At 40.7% G+C, this 25027-nt stretch overlaps 1 protein-coding gene across 2 annotated transcripts; it reads right to left on the reverse strand.

Annotated features, from left to right (window-relative positions):
- Nucleotides 1-2851: 2851 nt before the first annotated feature.
- LOC113992150 (cartilage associated protein) lies at nt 2852-25027 on the reverse strand. Of its 2 annotated transcripts, XM_039378387.1 has the most exons (8): nt 24464-25027; nt 20843-20992; nt 20047-20218; nt 17538-17666; nt 15911-16056; nt 13448-13531; nt 12929-12931; nt 7351-11602 (listed from the first exon to the last, which is right to left on the reverse strand). In XM_039378387.1, exons 1-8 carry the CDS (start codon nt 24914-24916, stop codon nt 11516-11518), a joined length of 1224 nt encoding a protein of 407 aa, XP_039234321.1. In that variant the 5' UTR covers nt 24917-25027; the 3' UTR covers nt 7351-11515. The 2 variants fall into 2 exon arrangements, with proteins under 2 accessions (XP_027584972.1, XP_039234321.1); XM_027729171.2 differs by lacking the exons at nt 7351-11602; nt 12929-12931 and adding an exon at nt 2852-3550.

Raw genomic sequence — 25027 nt, forward strand, 5'->3', positions numbered from 1 at the left:
GGTACTAGAAATGTGAGCAATTATTTAAAAGTGTAATTGTACATCTCTATAACAAACAATTCTACCAACCAAGGCCAATATGAATTTCACCCCCGGGGGCAGCAGACATGGTACCAATGTTCAAGCCTGTCACATGAACTTGGTGGGTTCAACAAAATTATGTTACCATGAGAATCAGCATCGTTCTGTAAGCCTTGCCAAAAAAGGAAATGGTGATGCATCTAAATATCCCATGTGGTTAGGTAGAAGTTGCTAATATTTGAGGCAGGCAACTCACAACTGCAGGAATTTGGAGTGGCAGAAGGGAGGCAGGAATATTCCCACAGCCTCCCAAGAAGATCTGGCAGAATCAGAGGAGTGGAAGAAGAGACATTAAACTATTACAGTCACATGTAAACACTGGCATTTAACAACAGCAGCAGGAAAAGAAAAATCAGAACCTGAGAATGCTGAAAAAAGCCATGATAAATACTGAAGAACTGGAAGAGGAGCTATTTCTCATTAGAAAAGAACAAGGGTTTGAGAACTACTTGTACTTATTAAGATGGAACTGGCTTGGGACTATATGTAGTGGAAATTAAGAAAGCCAGAAAAAATCCAGAACAAAATGAAAAAAAGAGCCTGGTGCCATTTCAGGAGACCACAGGAATATCAGTCGCTTCCCCAAGTTAAACAGAATGATAAAGGACATACTTACTTTAAGTAGGCTTAAGAAAAATAAATCATTGGCTAATGGACATCTTAGTAAATCATGAAATTCCCCACCTGAGAAGGCACTATGGCAGGGGATTTTAGCTGCAAGATGGAGAGTTGAGGAAATGAGTGAACATGAGAAGAGATCAGCTTAAGGAAGCCTTGATGATGGAATCATGAGCTTACTGGGAAATTGATAACATCCGAGAAACTTGCAATATCCGTTGAAAAACTGTTCAATGAAGATGAAAAATTAGGGTTCATAGGCACTAAATGTATTCCCAGTGTAATCCATTGAAGTCCAATGAATCACAAAATAGGTAACTCTGGTGCGCTCTGGTTTTAGCGTTGGAATGAAAATATGGTAGTGTTTTACCACGTACTTTGCTCTTTAAAAAAAGATAATAGTAATCCTGGACAATTAGTGCTCAAAAAGGGAATGGAGTTTTTTAACTGGAGAGAAATAATTCTGGGTGGTAAAAACAAAGAGATCCTAGAACTTACTTTCTGTGATCTTGTACCTACTGCAGCCTATGCTACTTGCTTCACCAACAGGCAAAACATGATTAGAAGCTTTATGCACCCATGTTATTTCCACATAAGATGTACAGTTTTGGAAATCCTCAGGCTCAGGAACTTGAATTACAAGCACTGCTCTTGGAAGCCTTTCAGGTTTTGCGTTGCAATCCCTACGGGCAGCACACAAGAGTTAGGGCATCACAGAAACGAACAGCCAGGCAACAGCCGATGCTTGGCAGAGCTCTGAAGTCAGCTTGGTAAATGGCAATAGGAAAAAAGTAAACTAAAAATGCTGTAAAACAAAGGCAGTCTAGATGGATACGTCCACCTCCAACCAGCTCCGTGCCCTTTAACAGTGGGATTTCTGGATTTGAAAGCCAGAGTATCAAAGATGATGCTATTTCAGTATATGGTCTTAAGATCAATCGTTGAGTTCCTGAGGAGGAAATCTGGAGTTGTCTATGAAGTCTGGGAAGCAGAAGGACAAATGAAGACTCCAGAGCAGTAACCTCTCCCTTGAGCATACACACACCTCCAACAAGAGAAAACGAAGTATAAATTGAAGAAACTACCCCAGCAGGGTATTACATGTAATTCATGACGTGAAGTTATCGTTTACAATCAGCTGCTTTTAAGTTTTAAAAGCAAAGTTCATTTCTTACACAAAATTACAATAAATGGAGTGATAATATTGAGTGGAACAAAAACCATAATAAAATCTGATACACACTCTGCCTGTTCAAGGCACACAGCAAGCCAGATTCTGGCCTCATTACCAAAAGTGGAGCTGGGCAAATGTCCTAAAGTTAAAAGGCTCTTGATAGATTTTCATTTTGAGAATAAAACAATCTGCCCATCAAATTCAGTGGATTAGTTGTGATTTATATTAAAGCAGCTAAAAAAGCCAATCTGATCTTCCAAACATCTTTTACATGCAACTTCAAATGTTTCATTGCTGTCACAGGCTGGCAGACACTGAAATCCGATCCTATGGATTCCCCTTCTTACGCCCTGTAGACACTCAATAGCATAGACTACTACAGCATATATAAGTTATAACAGCAATAACTCATCAAGGTAGTTTAGATCATGCTTTGCCTTTTTAAAAACTTAACACAGATTTTAGCTGGGCAATTCACTTCCATTCAGCTGGATAACAGTTCAGTCGTAAGAGAGCTGAATGCTTGCCTGCCCTTGATGTAAATGGGATGAAACCACTTGCAGGACTTGATCCTTGAAAATGAAAGAGGAAAGCAAAGGATGAAATCCTGGATCCTCCTCTGAGGTCAAGGGGATTTCTGCTCTTCAGTACACTTATCTACCAACCCACCACTCCTCTCTAGCACACTCTTTTGGGCCTTCAAAGTATTTCTGTTTTGGATTCTGCCGTACAGCTAATAATAAAAACGACAGGAATTCACATATAAATATTTTTCAAGATTCCATTTTAAATCACTGCAGTTTCCACATGTACTCACTTTTGGATGAAAATTATGCAGACAGTCCCACCAGAATAAAAAAAACCAAGCAAACTGTTTTCTTCAGAAGAGAATACAATCAATTACCAATATTTCATAGATTGGCCCCACCTCACACAAGGACCACAGGTTGTTTCAACAGAAAGAGTAAGAACAACTGGTAGGAAGAAGAAATTATTTTATTTTTAATTGCACATCATGGAATTTAATTCAGTTTTTAAGAAAGATCAAAACTGCTTTCAAAATTCTTTAAGCAATTTTTACAAGATCACTAGCTGTGCTTTGTTAATCACCTTATTTCAGCTAGTTAAATGTATCTTAACATCTTTCAGGTGCACTGGGATTCATTATCACTTTATTCATCATCATATAAAAAGACATATATAAATAATAGAACACATAGCTCAGAAAGAGGAACTGTTATGTCTTCCTTGGTTCATAATCTGACAAAAGTTCTTCAGAATTTAGCTGTAGTGCTACAACTTAGTAGAACAGCACTGAAATGAGGAAACTTAGTGTTATCCCAGAAAACACAAATAGTCTGTTTTGTTGTTTGTGTAAAGGAAAGAAAGTTCAAGAGGCAAACTCATATGCACCAATTCTGCATAGTGAAAAGCCATGCTCACGGAAGAGTCAGTGCAGCATGGAAGTAACCTTTCAGGAGTGGACTTTGGGACACAAAGTGGAGCTTAAAGAAGCACCTTTGAGGTATATCTAACTGGAACTACAAGTGACCAAAAATAGTAAGGAGCAACGGTGAGTCTTCACTTTCGTAAAGCACTTTGTGATGATTTCACTCATCAGGATTCCTTCTTTTCATCCACTTCTAACAGCTCATCAAGGAATTCCACAACTTCACCCTAGAAGGCATTAAATTTAACAGAAACAAGTTAACTTTCTACTGCAAAATTGGTGGGAAATTTTTGCTATTTTAATCAAAACATAAACTGTAATAATATGTGTCCAAATATTTTTAACACCCTTCATGTAGATACAACAAGCCTATTAAAGGCAAGTAAATGGCCCGTACTGGAGTAACACAAGTACTTGCAGGGACACACAGACTTAAAAGAAGGAAATGTTACACTTTACAGTAAATCCTATTGTACTTTTTCAGGTACTTAAATAGACAATGAAATCCTCAAACTTAGAGAGGAATAAATGCTTAAAGCACCTGTCAAATCAGGAAATTGTTAAAATACCATAAAAAATTAAAGAATTTTAGAAAGCTTCAAAATTCAAACTGATAGTGTTTTGTAGAACCATAACTTTGACGATATATTTGTCTGCTCTAACTGTTTATTTCCCATCACACCCTTCCACACACACCTTTTCAATTTTCAACCCCAGATCTTCATATGTCATGACTCAATGCAGCAAAAATGTGAAGAACCAGAGAGAGATAACAGAATGTTTTTCATACTGGAAACAAATACACTGGGTTTAGAGTCAGCCCAGGAAATACTGCATTTACAAGCTCCACTCTGCTAATACAGGGTACCAACGCAACATAAATTTCCTTTATTTAAACTACTCCTAACATAGTTATATGTTATATTTTGCCACAGTAAAATGTCTTCTCACAGTCATGCCTGAGTATTTTGGGATGATACAGCCCCACTGACTGGAACTTACAGTCTTGTCAACTAAGCTACAGTAACTGAGCTAAAACCTGTTGTAATCATTTACAGCCCAGTGTAACACCTTCAGTGCTAAAAACCAAGTAGTCAACAGCAAATGTGCAGCAACCTCTCAAACTACTCAAAACTGACTGTAGCAGCCCATCTGCTGGCACACTCAGAAATACCAGTGATTTCTGGTTTGCCTTCCATACACAGTTCAGAAACACTGCCAGAGATGGGAGATTCTGTGGGAATGTCTGTGCATATTTGCACTTTTTGGTACAACTCAAAAGCTGAGCTGTACGAGAGATGTGGATGCTCAAAATTACATTTCCAACCTTTTATTCTAAGAACTACAATCTCCCGATAACCTCTTAATTTCACTACGTTTTCTTTAAACTTTTCTGCCTTTCCTTCTTGACATGCTCTAAAAGGGTCTTAAGATGTCATTTAGTTTTTTTCCAAAACAAATTGTCACTTTCTGACAGAAAAAATAGTCTGCTGGAAAATCTGATCAGCTCTTACTCACTCTCATGTTTAAATTAATAAGAATTTATAGCAGTTATGTTGAAAGCAAGCCGTCTTTGCATGGATGCTCATTCTCCCTTTTCCCTTCACAACCCATTTCAAGTCTTTGTGAACTGTATTATGCTTCTGACTCTGCTTAATGAAGACTGCAAACAGTATTTTACAATCCTTATTAAATTTTAAGCACATTTTTGCCTAGAAAGATATTCCTTAGAAAGACAGCCTCTTCCAGACACATACATTTTGAGAGGCAAAATTTTACAATTTTCTATTCTACTGAGGAAAGGCTGTTAAAACCTCTGTCACTGAAAACAGTACAATTAAATACAGAATTTTGGCTATTTTTAATACAATAACAGTATTATGGATATTGTAACTAAAAAGCACTAACATCATATTTTTCAGAAGTGCGATTAGTGAGGAGATAAATAATGAGAACCAAACAAGCAAAAATAAAAGTTGGAGAAAAGCTGGCTGAAATAGCTGCTGCTCTTGTTCCCTGCTTCACAGTTCCATCTCAAAAGACCACTGAGTTTTTCCAACTATGAAGCAGTATTAGCAAGTCCTGAAGGATGGCAATTTATTGTGCTTTGGATTTTTTCAAAAGATTTAAGCATCCAATTCAGTAAAACTGCCAACACTTTCGTATTCCCTACTTGTCTTTCTGGTTGCAAGAAATCTGGTTCCTGCAATTGGAAAACAGGAATTCAACGTTTCTGCATGTTTTCTGTTGTTAGAAGAATTTTGATTGCCTAAGTAGCGCAGTCGAGGGAGGAACTCAATACCACTTCACAAATGCACATGAAAAGTAGCCTCTGGGTCCAGTAGTCACTACACAAGCAGTTGGAAGATACAGAAACAGAACACAGAGGACTTCAGGTCAAGTTTTATAGCACAGGTCCTAAACCTGTGGGCATTCAGGTGCCTCTTGAAGGACTGCAGACAGGCAGGTGCCACTAAACTCTGAACAGTTACGAGCCCGGGAATCCAGCTGTCTACTACAGCGGTCCCAGATCTAACTCAAGCTGATTCTTTTACACCTCAGGATCATACTTAAATGAAAGAAAAACAGATATGAAAAAGGATTTATCTCCTCTGTCTACCTGCAAAGACAACCTTCAAACGGTTAAGAATCTGAGAAGGAGGGTGAATGGAATAAACATCTTACTGGATGACCCAGAATTAAGCATAAGGAAGACATGGAGATTTCAATATTACACCTTTGGAACTCAACCATATGGGAACTTAATTCGATTCATATTACTGTTGCACACTCATCAGTAAGGATATTTTGGAAGACACAGGAGATACAGATAGAATTCAAATTTTTTACTTCTGGTATGTTTTCAAATTTAGAAACATATGAAAATATATGAAATATAGAAATCCATGGTTCAAATGGAAAAGGATATTTAAAAGCAACAATATTTGGGAAAAAAGACTGATACCTGAAATCTCTGGTGCCTGAAACTGAGCTCTAAAGGAAAGCTTCACAGAAGCTGTTGTGGTCTAATTGGGCTTACTGAGAAGTAACAAAGTTTGAAATGTGGCAAAAATATAAAAAAAGTTGCTGAAACAATATACATACATAAAATATGCTGCAATGCAACTGAATAATTGCCTGGATGTTGGTTATTTTTGAAAAGGCAAAACCTCCAGATTACACTTAAAGAAAACCAAAACCTGCACTTAAAATAGTTTTGCCTGTGCCTTCGTAATCAGAATGTAAAATATTTGCAAGTTGTCCATAGAGCAGTTGGCAGCCTAACGAAAAAGCGATAAGGCTGCCTCAGAAGAGTTGATCGCATTGTCACACTGGCAGCTGGGACCAGACTGATCACCGTCCTTGTCCCATCAGTGCTCACTTGACACCAGGCGTTCAGTATGACTAAAGTCAGTAAATATTTCACAGGTGTTCATTCTAGGGAAAAAGCCTTCTGCCTGCTCACATCTAGTAACTTCCTGCTGGCCTGCATATCTGGAGTATGAAATGAGTCTTGGGTACTATCTAGCCCTTCAGTATGACAGAGTTCCTCATGTTATTTGGTACAGCTCCTTCCTGCCCTTAAAGAAAGAACATCAAATTTTACATGCAAAATCAGCTGGAAACCCATAATGCTTTCCCCTGCCAGCTACTAGAGGGGACAACAGCCACCCACCTCTAATGCAGGTTACATAAATATGCTGCTCAAACATGGTGCTGATGCAAATCATGGGTGAGCAATATATGGCCCAAAGCATGATGCAGCTGTTCAGCTGATAGTTAGGAAATCAGTATGTGGGGTCTGACTAAGCCCAGGGAAGAGAACAGTTTGCTGCCAGGCCAGTACATGCCTGATAGTTAGGCAGCCAACAACAGGGAAATACACGCATGTGGGCTGCCTCGTCAGCTGCAGCAAAACAGGTCCTCCTTGGCTGGCCCTTGGTCCACAGCGGCTGCCTCCAGGTTTGCACTGGAGGTCAGGTACCTGCTGCAGGTTCAGCAGCTCTGTGGTACCCCACAGCCTCCCTCCCTGTGCTACCAACCTCTTCCCTCTCCAGGGACAGTCAGTGGAAAGTGGGACTGACAGAGCAAGGGTGTATGGTAAAAAGATGGAACAGATATAGCCTGAAATATGGGAGGTGTGATATCGAACAGAAAAAGGAGAATGTTTCCAGACCAGTGTGAGTGGTTCAAAGAATCAGAGAAACTGATCTGACCAACTGGAGCCTCTAATCATCTGTCACATATGCAATTTGAGCATCCTTGGCTTAGATTAACAACTCAACAGAGGCACTGGACAGAACGAACAAGTTTTGTGGCACAGTAATTAATTCAAGAAGGTTTCACAGAGGATATGTGAATAAGTGGATTATAATAAAAATTAATTTTAAAACAGAGTTCTTGGTTAATTCTGAATAAGCTAACCCAGGCTATTGAGATTGGGACACTATTATAAGTGAAGCTAGAGCAGTTGGAAAAAAAAAAAAAGGCCTAAAAAAGAGAAGAATGCAAAACTCCCCACCTAGTACCTGAACCTGAATGTCCAAGACCAAGGTACATATTGGGCCAGGCCATTCCTTATGCAATGTTAAATGCTGCATTCACACACACAAAACACAACCTTTTAGAAGAAACATCTGTACTTTGGAGACTCCTAGCCAGCTATTAAAATAAACAGCAAAGAAGAAAAGCTACCAATACATGGCTCAGTTATGGCACACTTGAGACCGATGGTCCAGCCCCAACTTTTCTTTCGACAGCAGCATTTAAAAACAGCAGCCAGCAGCAGCATCTGCATTGCTCACTGACAGACCCAGACACTTTACCATTCCTTGCAAAGACTAAGCATTGCCGTCTGCAAATGCAAATATTAATCATTCACAGGTCCTTGCCTGCACCTACAATCTTGTTCTGTCCTTTCTCAGTGTGGACCGGAAAAGTTACAGGAAAAAATAACCCATACTTTCTATGCAAATCTGCTGATGGCCTTTTCTATAGGGATTCTGTATGCACTGCAGCGGGATAGCCTGTTGTTCAGGGAAGCAACAGAGAATATAAAAAAGATAGTGTACTAGAATGAATTAAGATCTATAGAAAAATGTTATCCTGGACGTGCTTTTATGTGTGATTACCTGTGAATGGATAAGAAATGGCCTTTATTCTAACTCATCCAACAAACCAAGCCTTAAGAGACAATACACAGAGCAAGAAGAACTGGCTGGATCTTTGTTTCCTTATAATCTATGACCTAGAAGGAAAATATTTATCCCACATAAATGTTCCCCAGTTGCCCTTCACAACAAAAATTCAAATTTTGCTAAAGTTTGAAGATCTTAATGATTGGAAACTTGTTTAACAGTGAGAGCAACAGATTTGATTTCCTTATGTACTGGGTGTAGGTGGCCAGGTTATGGTAGTGGGAAGGGTTGCACAAGTGGTCTCTGTGAGGAGAGGTCAAGGGTGCCCTATAACTAATGAGTAATTATCCTGTAATTGCTCTAGTAACTAATTTGAGGTACTAACGGGAGTAGTCACAAGGAGCTGTTACGAAAACCAGTGGATTTCATTCTAGAACAATTAATTATCTTGCAAGAGTGAAGAAAAAGGTTTGATACGAACGACTGTGGAGGATTTGACTCCATGAACCTGATAGAGCCAGCAAGTATACACCACACAGCTCACTGGCCAGCAACATTTTGAAGGGGGAAAACGTTATATCGGGGTAACAGTAAGGCATGCGTTAATGAGTGGCTCAGCCTGAAAGGTTTATTCAGCCTTCAACCAAGAGAAAGTTCCTTGATCTAACCTTCAGTTAAAACATGAGAGTTCACTATAACCACCGCAAAGCCCTCCCAGAACCTCCATGAGCTGTACAGACCAGTCTGGACACTCTTTGCATTCTAGCAGGGGAAAAAAAAAGAAAATCCCTCAATTTCTTGTGCAGAAAAATTATTTGGTCCTTAACTTGTTTATTTTTCAGATACTTAGTCCACAGTATGACCCACTGTCACATGCTTTTAGGGCTTTTTTTTTCAACATTAAGAGAGCTTAGTTGTTTTTTATATGTATGTTATCTAGTTTCTCAAATATTTTTCCATTTCATTTCAATGATATATTCTGAACACTTAACTGTTCTTTTCCAATATACCATGGGGGATTACAGTACATTGCAGTTATTACAATAGTATTTTGCAGTAAATCAATAAATATGCTTTCCTTTTAACGTATTTATAATGCCTATAAAACATGAGTCAACTCAGTTTCAGAGCAATTTCAACATTGCTCCGATTGCACTGAAAACAAGCCTTCTAGTGGCTTTGTTTCTGAGATCTACTTATGCTCTCTTGCCTGCTTTATGCTACACAGAGAGCCTAAAGAAGATCTGGGCAGCAGAAATTCCTCCCAATGCCAGTACCTGCAACTTGGGCACATACTGCCACTTAAGCCCAACTACGCTGGCAGCTTCCCATGGTAGGTCATTTAAATGGAAGGAAGAACATCTTTGACTAAGACACACATCCAGTGGTGCAGAAGCAAGAGGAGAAAGCAGGAAGGTCATGGAGAGCCAGCCACATGGGAAGAACCTCCACTGGGAAATCATGATGGGAAAAAAAAAATCTCTTTTTCTTTCTTCTTTGAGGAAGCATATGTTTAACAGGGACCATAACACTGCCAGTTAGCTGCCAACTCTCTCTGAAACAGCTGCCACCAGCTCTTCTCAGCATAGCGGTGCTAGTGCAGCTTTTTGAGGTCACAGGCAGGGCAGGGTTTACATGTCTGGACTTATAACTTGCTGTATATACAGCACACTTGTATAAATCATTTGAACATATGCAAAGAGGGAGTCAATAAAGCTGGAAATATATTGTTAGCAATTCCCAAACAGAAAAATAGGCTGAATTCAGATTTACTATCAGTAGTCCACTGGGCCCTTGTGCTTTGATGCTATTCCATATGTCCTCTTTCCACCAGTCACATTAGTTCAATACTTATTCTTTTTTGCATCACACTTAGGAATGGAGCATTCTAGTTTCAGCCACTATTCAAGTGGACACAGACATTATACACAAATAAAAAGAACAAGATGCCAAAAAAAGTGGGTCAAAGCTGCCAACATCTTTTCACCTACTGATTAAGTACTGAAAGAAAAATCACCTTGTAGGATCATCCCAGCCAAATACTTGTGGTTCTTATGTAATTTAGAACAGCTAAGTAGCTATCCCCCCCAAAAAAATTCCTCAAGAACACTGATTTTATGTGCCAAAAATATGTCTCATACAATTAGTGTAGTGCTGAAGTTATATCTACACTAGCTGAGTGTCTGGCTCTTAATAGCTCAGTTTGCTATTTAAATCTGCAATACTAGGAGTTGTATCCATGACAGCCTTTATGTATTACACATCTGAATAGAAATCAAAAAGCTCATCTATCCATGGCCAACTAAGATGACAACACCATAACGTTCTTTTAACTTCCCTGTGGAAAACTGCAAGGATATTTAAGAATAATTACTTTTTCTTAAAAGTAATTTGTAGGTAGTTGGCGTTAATATTCTCTGTCACCTCTTCTGTGTTAAATGTTTGAATTAGAGTTTTTCATTTCCTTGTAGAAAAACATTAATAAAGTAAGAGGAGTAGGACAGTATTTCTTGTAGTAACATATGCAAAAATCATTACTGCCTGTTCCAGCCTCTGCAATTACTGCTATGTATTACAGAAGAAGTCAAATGTTCTCACTCGCTTTGCTAATGGTATATGAAAAGACACATGGATGACCTGAGATACAGGAGCACTGAGAAGTCTGAATAAAATGAGATTCTCCACTTGAAAATAATGACACTCACATAGGAAGATATCTCTGTCCACATCAATCCTTTTACTTCAGTCAAGGAAAAAAGAGGGTTTTTTTCTGCAGATTATCTTATGAGCTTGTTGGCCCACAAGCAACTTCACAGACAGCAAACATGGACCACAGAAACTCACAGAAGTTATGGCCTATGGCCCAAGAAGCACATGGTTTAAATAAACAGAGTGCACTTCCAAGAGAGATTGCCTCCATCCTTAACAATTTTTAATAAAGTTTTTACTGTAATGCCTTATCTGGGTTTTTCATCAGTTTTCAACATTCCTATGGAACAAGTTTTTCTATCTGTGCCAGAAGAAATATTAGAAAAAAGAAAAATTCCAGTTACACTACCAGGTCCTGTCCATAGAGCAGAAACTGCAAGGTAGCAGTTTTACCTTTGTGCTATTCCTGCTCTGTCTGGAATCCCTGGAAGGCTCCGGCAGCCAAAGACAAGTTCGGGTAGCCAGGGATTTATGAGTTCACTACCAAAAGCCAGAGCCAAGGCAGAGGCATGGACAGCCTCCATCCTTCTCAGGTTCTTCAGCCCTAGCAAGGGAGGGTACAGAAGCCCTTCAGCTTTCTCCCTGGAGAAGAGAATGGTAACTTTCCTAATGCAATGAGAGTGTGAGGAAGGGATACCTGTGGCATGACCAGGCCCAGTAATTTTGGTTGTTTAACCCAAACATATAATCCAGTGTAACGTGACTTCCTTGTCAGTTCCTCAAAAGTTTAACTGACATTTTCACTGCACCTCCCTCTTGCAGACTGCAAGGTCATTTGTAATTGCCCTGATGAAAGGGGCTACGGGAATGAATGCCAGCAAATGAATGTTTGTTTCCTCTATATATAGTCCTTGAGGCTGAAGATTGTTTCTATAAACCCTCCTAGTAACAACATATGGGGAAAGCACTCACAAAGGACTGTGTCTCCCCTTCCTTAATTACTCATCCCCGTGTTTTGAAGCAACAGATATGAGAGAAGGAAAAAAATGACAAATAAGTTTATGCCTGACATAAGAAAACCTTATGGGCAACAGCACAAACCAATAAGGGAATATAAAAAGTGCTCAAGTATTTCACACTGATGACAATCCATACCAACTAGTCCTCATCTAAGCTTAACCTTTAAATAAGCTTATTAAACTGTCTTTCAGGGCATTTTATCACAATGGAAAGTCTTCCTAAAGTTTGGTAACCTTGCAATGGAATTTTACATAGAGTTGCTTTCAGGTCATGAGAATACTGAAGGCAGTGCAGACACTACTTCTCCACTATAAAATATTATCTCTCCCTATGTGATGGATAACATAAAAATTGCAAAGGTGATTTCATTTTTTAACATAAACCATCTTTGCCTTTTCTAACTAAAAGAGACATCAGCAGTGCTCATTATAGGTATCCTTGACCCATGCCATAGTTGAGCACAGCTGTTTCTTTGCCAATGCCAGCAACAAACACTTCCATCATTTGAAGATTTTTTTAAACCTCTAAATGAAAGGTCCCAAAACCAAAGCAAACAGCAATCCAAAGCCTTCCACAATTTATACTTTAATTTCAGCTGTGGGAGACAAAGAAATGCCCTTTCAACAATTTAACTACTTTTCTTGCACCCCTCCCCCCCCAAAAAAAAATCCATTTTACATATTTCCAGTGTAAATAGTAGTCATTATATGTTATTTGACCATGATTTCTAACCATTTAAGAAGCAAGACTGGGTGACCAAAATTTTACTGAGTAGAATAAAATAACAGGTAACAAGACTTCCTTTGGACAAAAATTACAATTTAGGTGGTTACTTCTGGACAAAATTATAAGGATCTCTAATATAATTCAAACACCATTTTAGGAAAAAAACCCCACACAACAACCCAAACCAACAATAACAATAAACACCCCAAAAACAAATAAACAAACAACCCCCAAAAACAAAGCAAAAAATCCCCACACCCAAACCTAGAAAAACATTTGGTTTAAAAATACATACCACTTCTCTGCCCCCTGGTGTTACAGCTTGCAAAGTAGACTTTCTTTTTTTCTGTGGGCTCAGTGCACTATATTTGCCCTTATGTTAATTATGGCAATTTTTTTAAAATTGTATGTTATGTTCTTCGAGTTCATTCTTACATTCTACTTACAAAACTAAAAATTTGTTATAAATTGGTCACAGTTTCAAGAAGATTTTTCTGTATTAGTTAAATCTTGGGATTACATCTACGTATCATTTTCACTTTAATGTGACTGCTGTTTTTTTGACCATGATTTCATTTATATAAAACTCACCTCATCATCATCCATCAGATGTTCCTTCGCAAATTCATACATTTCCAGCTGAAGTGTGGTTATTTTGTGGTATCGAACTGCCTCCTATCAAAAATCCCAAAATTTCTATGTCACTTCAGGGTAGCAAGACAGGGGAGCATCATTACACATCACCTCAAACTATTCCAGTAAAATCAGACCCAGCCTTAGTAGAAGGTAGATCCCAGGAGGGGCTTATAGTGTTTGAGAAAGGGAACAGTAAAACAGCAAGTGGTGTATCCAAACTCTTCTGTGGATCTTCATAAGCACAATCTCCATTAATCGGAGAAGAGCAAAGCACTCTCCTCCTTCTCACGTTTCAAAGCATTGGTAAGTCTGAGAATAAGGAATAAGACTGCCAGAGCTGAGTAGCAGCATGCACCCGCATTCCAGTGGGCTTTGGACATGAGAAAGCCTCTGCCTCCCTGTGTGCTGGCACTGGTGTATGGCAGCAGGCAGTTCTGGGAAAAAGAGACACTAAGCTATTTTGCATGATAATGACTCACCACCCCAGCCTGAGTCTGGACTAGTAAAATTCTGCAAGGTCACTCACCTGTCCCTCCTCACTTCCCAGCTGTTTGCCTGGACCACAGAGTGTAGCTCAGTCACATATTCTCATATTTGTGAACATCAACTCTAATCTGCTTTGACTACCTTTTGGGGAGGAAAACAGGAGACTCCCTCTTTCACAAGAACATCTTGTGACATTAGATTAGTGCCAGAGCTAAATCCTGCTGTCACCCCATTACCACTTTGAAAATAAACCAGAGGCATTATGGTTTTCATGGCAAGTGATTAGGACAGCAAGCAACTCCTGTTCATAGTTACATAGATCAAAGTACAAGAAAATACAGCTGAGTCCATTTAGTATTTTGTACTTAAAAATCAAATTATCTGTAGTCCCCAGCTACAGAAGTTATCAATGAAACATTCAGAATTCATGTGTAGGGCCCTTGTTCTGTCCTCTCTGTACATGTATGCCAAATCTACCTCCGGTTTGCAGTTTCAAACTGTTGCTACCCCTCACCATCAAACATTGTCTCCAATATGGCTATAAAGCACAGTTCTGTTCCCAAAAGCAGTGACAAAGGAGCGGTTCCTTTCCCCTGTGAGCTCAGACTTGCTGCTGCTGCCTTCTGAAAGAACCAAATGCATTTTTGCTGCCTTCTGTCTCAGCTGGTCCTGCAGGGCAGGCCTGGGTTTCCAGTGCGCCGATAAGGCGTGCTGCAGGTAACAGCTGTCCACAAACAAACCCCACCTAACTCAAATGGAGTGGTATTTTTGACTTGAGCAGGCTGGCCTGAGAGGTAGAAAGTGTAATTATCAAATCAGGGCAAGCTATAAGAGGAATAAATGCACTGCTTTGCATAAGGTCAGTCACCTGAGCACTGCACAGATACACTGGGTTTAATGCCATATTAAGAAACAAGGGCCTTTGGGCCAGTGAAGGTCTTGGTGACTGAGATGTCTGAAGAAGCAACATGGAAAAGGCAACTGGAATGTTATCCCCCAGGATGTCTGCTGTTGCCACAGCTGGGTTAACTTAAATGATTCTTCCACAGGGAAGTCATGCCCTAGGAGAAGGCAGCAAATTTAATTTGTGGAACATGTATCGCTAATGACTAACCAGTTGTACAGTTTATATGACTGATGCCTAAGGAGTCGCTCAGGTGTCACAAAGCAGCTAATTCAGTGGCATGACATAAATCCTGGTAACGAGAAATGACAGAAAATCAAATTTGATGTCACAGTCCAGGCTGTAAATTTTCCTTGGACATGGAAATATATGAACAGCATAGAAATCCATTTTTAGAGCAGTTTTTCAAAACCAGATCACAATCATTGCTGCATGGACTCATGTTTACTGTGGGTTCTTTGCAGCAAGTATTCTAATTTAGATAATTAGATGCAATATAGTCCTGAGCCTTTTTCCATCCTCATCCACCCAACTGTGTTCTAAATGGAGTAAGTGGAAAGTGAGTTTAGCTGGAGTTACCATATCCAGACACATTCCAATGCCCACAGAACCTGAAATAACAAGCGGGTGGGCAACTACATGTTGGCAGATAATGATTCACAAAAGCCTGAACGTTACTCAGAGATTTCATCAGGAGATTTCAGGGGGCAGCTGCCTTATTTATAGAGGTACATAAAGATATAAATATGCATAAGTGACAGAGAAATACCAGTGTGAATTTCTTTGTCATCATATTATATTATATCCTATTGTAGCATATTTCAAGAGAAAGGGAAGAACTATAATGACATTCACTGTTTACGTGACACACTACATCTCTGCGCGCAACTCTCTATATGGTTTTCACAAAACAGTATGTGTCTAACTCTAGAACCAACAGATAACCTCCATTTTCCCAACCTCTTACCCACTGAGTTTCAGAGAAATATTTAAATGTGTCTAGAAGGCATTTTAGATAATTCACCTACCGATCTGGGCTGAAAATCCTCTTCTTTAAGTCCCCATTTGTCTTTATGGTACTGGTAATACACCATGTTCTGTTTCATTACTTCATCTTTCTCATCAAACAGAAGGTAACTAGCAGCACAAGAAGCTGCATTCTTCATGTCATTCACTAATTATTAAACACACACACACAAAAATCGAGATAAGATAAATGAACAAATTCCTACTAATATCTAAGTTCTGAAAAACTCAGATGGAAACAGAACCCATATTCTACCTCCCCACTGGTTGCATAGAAAAAAAACCTGCTTCCCAGAAAGAATATGCTATATTTGTGTCCTGAAACAGGTCAGGTCATGATTCAAAAATGAGGACTCAGCTCTGATGGTTTTCTATGAAAATCCTAACAAAACGTTCCTCCCAGGTATCCCAGTATCAGCCCACAGCTTAGTGATATGCACTGGGGTACTTATTAAAAAAACCAAACACTTCCCCACTTCTTTGTACTAGAACTGACAAAGAGGGAAGAGTCAATGTGTAAAATGTGTAGTCAAACAACATAAGCAGAAGTCATTAATGGCCTGATGCTACATGGTTGATGTGTCTTCTCTTCGATGTTGGAGCCTGCAGGAATACCTGTAAAGGCTACAGTGCAAGTAGCTCCTCAAGAAACCACAAAATTCATTAAATGATTTACCTATCAAATATGTAATCACTGAGAACCAGATACTACGATTTCGGTTAAGGGACGATTTCGGTCCCTTCTTTCTTCAAAACCCATTTAGGCCCATTCTAACAGGATTATAAGAATCCACTAGGAAAAAGCAAATTATATGGAATACTCTGTAGGTTTGTCTGTGGAAGAAATTCTGAATAGTAAATTGAAAATTGAGTATTTATTCAATAGAATAAATTTGTTATGTTAAACGTGTTTCTTTGAAGTTACAATCTTTAGTTTCTCTAACTGAATGAATTAGAAGTTTAAGGAAAAATGTATTGTTAGAGCTATACAATTCAGCCACTTAACAACCACGGGGGTTTGACAGCTTAACCACTATGGCTTTCTTGGCACAAACCATAGGTTTTTGTACACAGGTGTACAAAATGGGTCTGTGCCATTCCAGATGTTCCAATGTATAGTAAGTGGCCGACATTGTTTACCCTAATATGTTATGAGTTACTTCAAAAAGGCATCTAAAACATAAAATACATATAATGAACATTTTTCATTTATATGAAGATTTAACATTTATATGAAACTATGAAAAGCGTTAGCAATTTGTGTTGGCAGTAGGTATCACGTACAGAACGAAGGGCAGTGATGGATCAGACCACATCTACTCTGTAACTGCCTCATCTTTCCAATACAGACCATGCATAACTTAAAACAGAGGGTCCTGCAATGTATTTTTTCATAGAAAATTTTATGAGCGCAGGCTCAACATAGAACATTTTGTGTCCTGTGTCTGTTAACTACAGTAATACAGGAAGAAAAAGATACCAGGAAACTCGAGTTTCTGTCCTGAAACAGGTTAAAATGCAGGTTCTGGAGGCCACTATTTACGTTCTAAAGCATTGTAACTAGAGTTATGAATGGAATCTGTCTCACATCACCCCAATGTTATTTAAGCACAATAAATCACTACTTACATTTATAATACGCAAACTGCAAGTAATGGTACATGGTGGCCACAAACTTTTCAACAACAAAGCCTCCTATAACGGGCGTCAGATTACTCTCACACTGCACTTTGCATGCAAGGACTTCAATATAATGATCTAGAAGGAAGAAAACGACAACACAGGATATGGGTAGCATGTTGTTACAGTGCCTCCCATTTGCTACCCATTAAAATTTGGCCTTATGATGCTCTCCTGAGTCCTGTGCATCTGCAACTTGCTGCTTGGAAGCACTGAGAACCTACAACTCCATTTGAAGTACATATCAAGTAATGGTAATCAGCCCTTCCATAAAAATCTGCACAGTCGACTTTAAACATATCAAAGCTGGAATTTCAGAGAACTCAGCAGTTAGGTTTCACTGACACCTACAGACAGCTTGTGGCAGTGGATTTTACAGTGTTACAGAGTATTGCATTATTTCCTAACTGTAAACTTAACAGTGCTTTCTTTTATTTTTTACATTTTGCAATCCTTTGCATTTTCATGAAATTATTGCACGGATAAGGTCCACGTGCTGCTGAGTACAACTGTGTGACAGAGATATACAGCAGGTGATTGCAAAATAAACCTCCAGAGATGGCCACATATCATGCCTGCAGTTTGGATGTTCTAAAAGAGAAGAAAAAGGAGAATATGCCACTCACCACAGAACGACTTTCAGCCAGGAATGTTTAGGTTCACAAGCTTACCCAGCCTAAAAAAGCTTGCTATAATGCAATAGGACTACAGGTGATTTTATCTTCAAGGAAATACATTTCAAGAAACCTTCCAACAAAGAGTATCAAACATTTTCAGGATATATCACATTTGGCTACAACACAGAAAAGAAGTATTTTTAAGTCTTAGTTTACCTGTTAGCCATATTAGGCAGGTGAAAGCAAGTTAGATAAGCTTGTGCAGCAAGTCTCTGACCAAGACAAAAGAACACTTTTCATCCCTGAGAACTCCTAGAATGAAGAACACTGAAGCTAACTAAATGTAACTGGCCACATGAAATTACCAGACTCATCTTCTACAAGAGCAGTGGAATCTCCAAGCACAGCAGGGTTCAATTCCAGCCAGCACTTAAAGTCAGAGACTCAAGTCCCTCAGTGAAACAATCCCATGCAATGAGGACAGCTGGCTTCCAAACATAACTCATTGCTCAAGGATACATACCTAGTGTAAGCCCCAAATAATTCTGGTTAAGCCTTATTGTTACATCTGCTTTCTGCAGTAAAAACCTCAGAGGCAGAATATTTCTCCCTGCAGCAAGAGCACAGTTCAGCCCAGGCAGTGTAAGTAAATTTGAACGTTCTCATCTCAAGAGCGAAATACTGAAAGGCACATACATAGTCATGATGACATCATGCAGTAACTCCTACCTTTCCTTCCCATCACTACTGCTGGGAATTGTCCTTCCCTTCCAGGGAGTAAGAGGAAGGATGGCAGCAAGTGCCAGTCACAGCTGAGCATGGACACTGTATTCTTTACAGTGGCTTGGGAGTTGACCTGATGCCAGAGCTCTGACCAACTGGGAAACAAAGTCTGTGTTTCTTGCTTTACTGCCTGTGATTTCACCTTTGCTCCTTATTTGCTGTGCTAAGCACCTGCCTGCTTTGCCCAATAGTAAATCAGGTCTTGAGGCCTGCAATAGCTATTCCATGTCAGCTGTACCGGTGGATATCAGCTGCACACCGCAAGAAACTGGAGCCACTCATGTGTAAACATATTTCATGAAAATTTCCCCTCTCCAACACATATTATGGCTTTAGGACAAAAAGTTGGGCTATTTTTCCTTATGGTAACTTAAAAACATGAAAAATGCAAGAGAATTTCTAAGTTTATTGAGAAAACTCGCATGTGTTCTCCACACAAATACTGTCAACAATGCTGAGCCCAGAGCACTGGAGAAATTACTTGTTTCTTTTGCTGCCAAAGAGCATAGGGGATGTATATGTGCCATTTTGACAATAATAAAAAAAGTTTATGTCCCTTTTACTCTGCAAAGCAATGGATTTTTTTTTTAAGCTACACACGAAAAATAGATGTTATCTACTAGTAAAACTCTAATGTAGGAAGGATGAAAAACAGACAAAAGAAAGGACATACAGATCACTGGACCTACACAAATCCCCAAAGCCAGCTTCAAAGGCAGGTTAACAACTGAGCCTCAAAGGCAACCAAACCGATACTGAAAGGGTGGCCAAGAGACCTGTCTGGATTAACCATTGCTACCAGGACGGGGCAGTTATTATCACTTAAAAATCCATGTTATTCTGACACAGAACTTCCATGTTAATACAAGTACTCTGTTCTGATTTCCTGATAGCCCTCGTTTATGTTACTAAAAAGAACAAAAACATAAACCAGAATTCAAGCAGCTTACAGTGAATCTAATAAAATCCTATTGGCCCAAACTCAGGAACAGGACCTGGGTAGTCAATCCTACGGACAAATTGAAATGTACTTTCCTTTCTGTCTCCTAACCACTCACCTGCAACGGAAAGATAGAAGTCTTTAAAGTCTGTGATCTCTCGAGAGCCTTCACAGGCTGCAATACAGTCATCATAGGCTTTGAAGAAATCAGGAAGAGCCAGTTCCATGTCCGAGATGGATGTTCTCCAGTTGTCACCATTATACGCTCTCACAGCCCTGACAAAGAGATTCTGAAAAATTGGCAGGAATGAAAACCAGCAGTAACTGATCTGTAGGAAGCGGTGGGTAAATTCAAATGCAGTAAATGATGTCTTGGCATTTCTGGATGACTACATAAGCTATTCTCCAGGTAAGATAAGGACAACAAATACAGATGACTAATGGATTTTATCAGGTATTTTCTAGAGAACAGAGTATGTCATTCCATTTCTGATCAAAAGAAAAGCCTGCAGGACAGAAGTAACAGTGTGAATCTAAAGCATGGGTTGTGACAGAGATTTTCAGTGGAATCTTAACACAAAATGTCTGAGTTATTTTAAACTGTGCTGCTACAGCACTCATGAATTTGAAAAACTATGCACCTGCTTAGCTCCAGTAGTGATATGCATGTAGTAGCTTTCAGGTATGCCACTGTCTGTGAATTACTGTGACCCATTTATGGAACAATGAAGCGCAGGACAGGTGAGAATTACTGAATGCTTCAAGAAGGCAGAATGGAGGTGACTGAGATGACAGAAAGAGGGAAAGGAGAGTAAGAATTGACAACACATAAGCAAATGAGATCCCCAAATCTCACCCAGTAAGTGGAATAATAGAACAGTTCCAAAAGACCAAACTCTGAATAAAAAGCCTACCTCATAAGGCTTTATCTCCAAGTCTTTAATATGCTCCTCAGCATCAGGTATGCTCTTATAGTAGGCCATATTTCTTTGCATCATTTCATCATCTGGATGCTTCAGAAGAAATGTGTGAGCTGCTGCAATAGCTTTTGGAAGATTATTAGCCTAAATAGGGATAGGGAGAAGAGGAAGGAGTTAAAAAAGGTTAATTGGGAAAAAAACCAAAACAGTTCAAATGTTCCCAGTTTTTGTCAATGACTTTCCTATAGTCTCTATAGTCACAAACTTACTTATACTGAAAACATAGTCTCAACAGGTACAATCATACAGTAAAACTGGTATAATTCTTCTCAGTTTTACTCCTAGTTTCATCACCACGAACAATTTTTTTCGTTTTATTGTTGCAGATAGCACAGATGATGGTTGTAAATCGAAGAAATTAGGGGGTTTTCCCTTCTCCCTCCCCTGTTCATAAAGCTGACATCTTGCTCCTGTGTGGGAATAATCTCAGCAAATACTAATGCCAACCTATGGATATTGGGCAGGAGTCATCACTGACCATGTTTACATGGTGTTTATGTCACTTATTTGCCTAGCAGCACAAAGGACAACATTAAAATAATACATCTTCCTGGTGGTGTTATGAAGTTAAGAGTAAACTGCAGAGACTTGCTCAATAATTGTGTCCTAATGTACTATGTGATTTTCTGTACTCACTTTTAAACTAACTTTAGTCTCAACTGGATATACTTTCTGAAGTATACATTTCTCACTTGTAAATGCATGTACCAAACATGTAAGTATTTCTGTGTGCCTGCACTTATGGGTTTTTTATTTTATACATACACATATGTTTTCATAAATTATATAGTACATAGGCACATATTTAGGAAGAGTGAGAGAGAAAGCAAAAGTCTTGGGTATTTGTAAAATGTTAAAACCTTTTTTCTAAGCCAAGATCCACACCAACCCATTCAGTGTATTGATGTGTAGCTGATACTGAGCTCCACCTCACATTTGAAATAGCCTAGGGCAGTGTATGTTTAAAACCGTAAGGAGGAGTCACAGGCACGTATGCACACACACTCTTCTGTTTGCATCCATAAAAGGTATCCCTTCATTTCAGGAAGAAACCCAAGAGACAACTGCACTGAAGAAAGACTTCAACCCACCCATGGCTGCTGTGCCGCTATGAGTGTCCCAGTGCTGGAACACTGCCAGCTGCCCTTCCTGGTTGTCCCAAAACTACACGCTTCCAGTCAGCCCAGATGGTGCTAAACACAAAGGGAAATCTCAGCTGAACTTTCGTCAAATGCCTGATTTCTTTTGTGCTGTATGCTGTGATCCTGTTTCTTTGGCAGGCTGACAGGTCTCATTTTTACTTGGTTCATAATTCACTCTTGGTTTCAATTTTCACCTCTTAAAAATAAAATAAAAAAAGGTTTTGTAGAAACACGTTCCTAAGTGAACTCAGTGGCTCTGAGAAAGCTCCCTCCAGAGGAGCAAGCAGCAGCACAGAAACATCTACTCCAAGAATCTTAAGACGTGGCAGAATTTCACTCTGCAATCCACCTGAATAAACACACGGTCACTCCAAAAAATGACATAAAGCGTTTCCCTCCCACTTCTTCCTATACTATAAATGCTGTTGGGGAGGGGTGGGGGAAGGGACATTCCTTTTTCAGAAGCCACCAGCCAGGAAAAAGTCCTTTGGATGCAGCAGTTTGTAGGTCCCAAAGGCCCATTCAGAACTCCCCAAGTAATAAGGGCTCAGAGCTGGATTACAATCCAATATGAAAGACAATTAAAGGCAAAGACATCAAACTACACTGCTCAAACCTACTGCAAACGTGACTGAAAAACAGTTTAAAGAAAGAGGGAGGGATTCCTCCAATTTCCCTCTCACACTCCTGTCTGTCAGTTACTTGACTGTATTAGAAATGGTAAGCAGCACTGCTTTTTGCTGTGATTGCAAACTTTGCAAACATTGCAAACTTTGTATGTACCACAAGAGGGGAACTGATAGTTAAATTAAGACAAGAAAAGGAAACATTTGTGGTGATGTAATTTTCGTATCCTTATATGGTTTTGAGAATTTGAGGAATGCCTGCCCTCTCAGTAATTCAAAAGAAACCTTTGGTACCTTTTGTTTAGTGTGTGCAGAGGCTTTAATGCATCAAGTTAAGCTTTTTTGTACGGTCTTAGGGATGGCTTTCAATGCACAGAATGACACCAGTGTGATGCCGTGCATGTGAATACTGTTCTGGTTTTATAAGAACACATTTCCCCGCATCTGTTTGGAAAAAGTGCTGAGAAAACAGAACTTCTAAAAACAGGACACAGCAACAGTTCAGAAGATGTGTGCTTCCAAGTGGCAATCTCAAAAAGAATGCACAGGCAAACAACCCTATATAATATATACTGGGATATGTTGGGAGTGAATCCCTAAAAGAGAAAACAATCTTAGAGCTCAGCTTGTTTTCTCCTCCCCCCCCCCAGATGCTGTGTTCATTTGAAATGTGAGTAACTGCAGTATCTGAGGGGATGGCAGAAGGGACGGACATTGATACAGAGAACAGAAGATGAAGATAAGGAGGGAGAAAGTAATCAATTAGATCCTGGACAGATGACAAGAAGCTAGAAAAATAGGATGAAATCTGTTAAGGGAGGTATGTGTCCCCAGTCTTGGCTGACCCAAGAGTAAAAGGTAAATACCATTCCAGGGCTAGCATTAGTGTCCCACTTCAGCAGCCAGTTTTTCCTTCATTCCTTCCCACGGCTGCAACAAAACTGGAGTTTTGCAGGCATCAGACTATCTGCAAGTCACAGGCTGGGGGCTGCTGCACTTGAAAGAACTGGACCTGATGTGAGCAAGTGGAGAAGGTGGCCACACTGAGGGACAGGAAGTACGAAGAGCGCTTGTAATAGCAGAGCTGTGACATGAAGAGTCTGAAAAAGGTTCCAGAGAAGATTAGAAAGTAAGGCAGATGGAAAGATGAGGAGCAGGGATGGGAGTGACACAGCTACAGGACACAGAGGCAGGTTTCCATGGCCAGATGGAAGGGTTGATCTAGGGGACATGCTGGATGAGCGGTGGAAAACTGGTGAAGAGCAAGCTGGATGGCAGGTAGCAGGGAAAAAGACAAGGAACATGCTGATCCCACTGTCAGTTACATGAGCTGAGTGGGTGGAAGGGACTGAAAGTCTTGTCAAGGAGAAGATGATGAAGTGTACGCTGGGCAGCCTGGTGGGGGCAAGGACTGGGGGCCTGACCAGGGAGCAGGGGAGAAATGGAGGTGAGGTGGATTACAACTGGCAGCTAAACTGATGTGAAGGAAGCAACGGGGAATGAGGTTATGGCCCAGAGAAACCTGAGGGCCAGGCGAGAGGTCGGCATGAGCGGTGGCTTTTCCAGAATTGGGTGCACAAGGCACTTGCATCCATCGAGGCCGTGCTGGGACACGCCACGTGAAGAGACACACCATTCCGTCCCCCTCCACCACGACAGTGACAGGCCTGGAGAGAGACTCTGGGGAGGAGAGGCTGGGACGGAGGCGGGGGGTTGGGGAGCGGAGGCAGGGCAGGGAGATGGGAGGGGAGAGGAGGAGGGATGAAGGAGGGAGAGGGGGTCCTCACCTTGAAGTAGGCGAACTGCAGGTACTTGTAGGGCTCGCGGCGCTGGAAGTCCTCGAGGAGGTCGCGGCCGGGCTGTGCCTGTCGGAAGGCGGGCAGCCCCTGCTTGCAGCGCCGCAGGCACTGCGCCCGCCGAAGCACCCCGGCCAGGAGCCGCAGCTCCGCCAGCGCCGCCCCGGCGCCCGAGGATGCGGGGGACGCGGGCGGCGGCTGCCCGGCGGCGCTGCAGTTGCGGTGGCAGAACGCCTCGCTGTCGCGAAGCAGGCGGTACAGCCGCATGCTGACCTCCAGGTAGCTGACGCTCTCGGGCCAGTTCTCCGTGCTGTACTGGTCCAGCCCGTAGCGGTAGGCCGACTCCAGCGGCATCAGCTCGTCCCGTGGGAAGCTGCGGAAGCTGTAGCGCTCATACTGCGCCCCGGCCGCCGCCAGCAGCGCCGCCAGCGCCGCCACCCACATGGCTGCGACACCGACACCGCCCGCACGGCAACACGTCGCCGCCGCGGGGAGAGCGGAGCGGAGAGAAGGGAAGGGAGAGACGGCCCCGGGACCGGGGTGGAGGAAGGGGAA

This window comes from Pipra filicauda, unplaced genomic scaffold, assembly GCF_003945595.2.
Source record: "Pipra filicauda isolate LSUMZ 115617 unplaced genomic scaffold, ASM394559v2 scaffold137_size4652046_pilon, whole genome shotgun sequence".
NCBI classification, from domain to species: Eukaryota; Metazoa; Chordata; class Aves; order Passeriformes; family Pipridae; genus Pipra; species Pipra filicauda.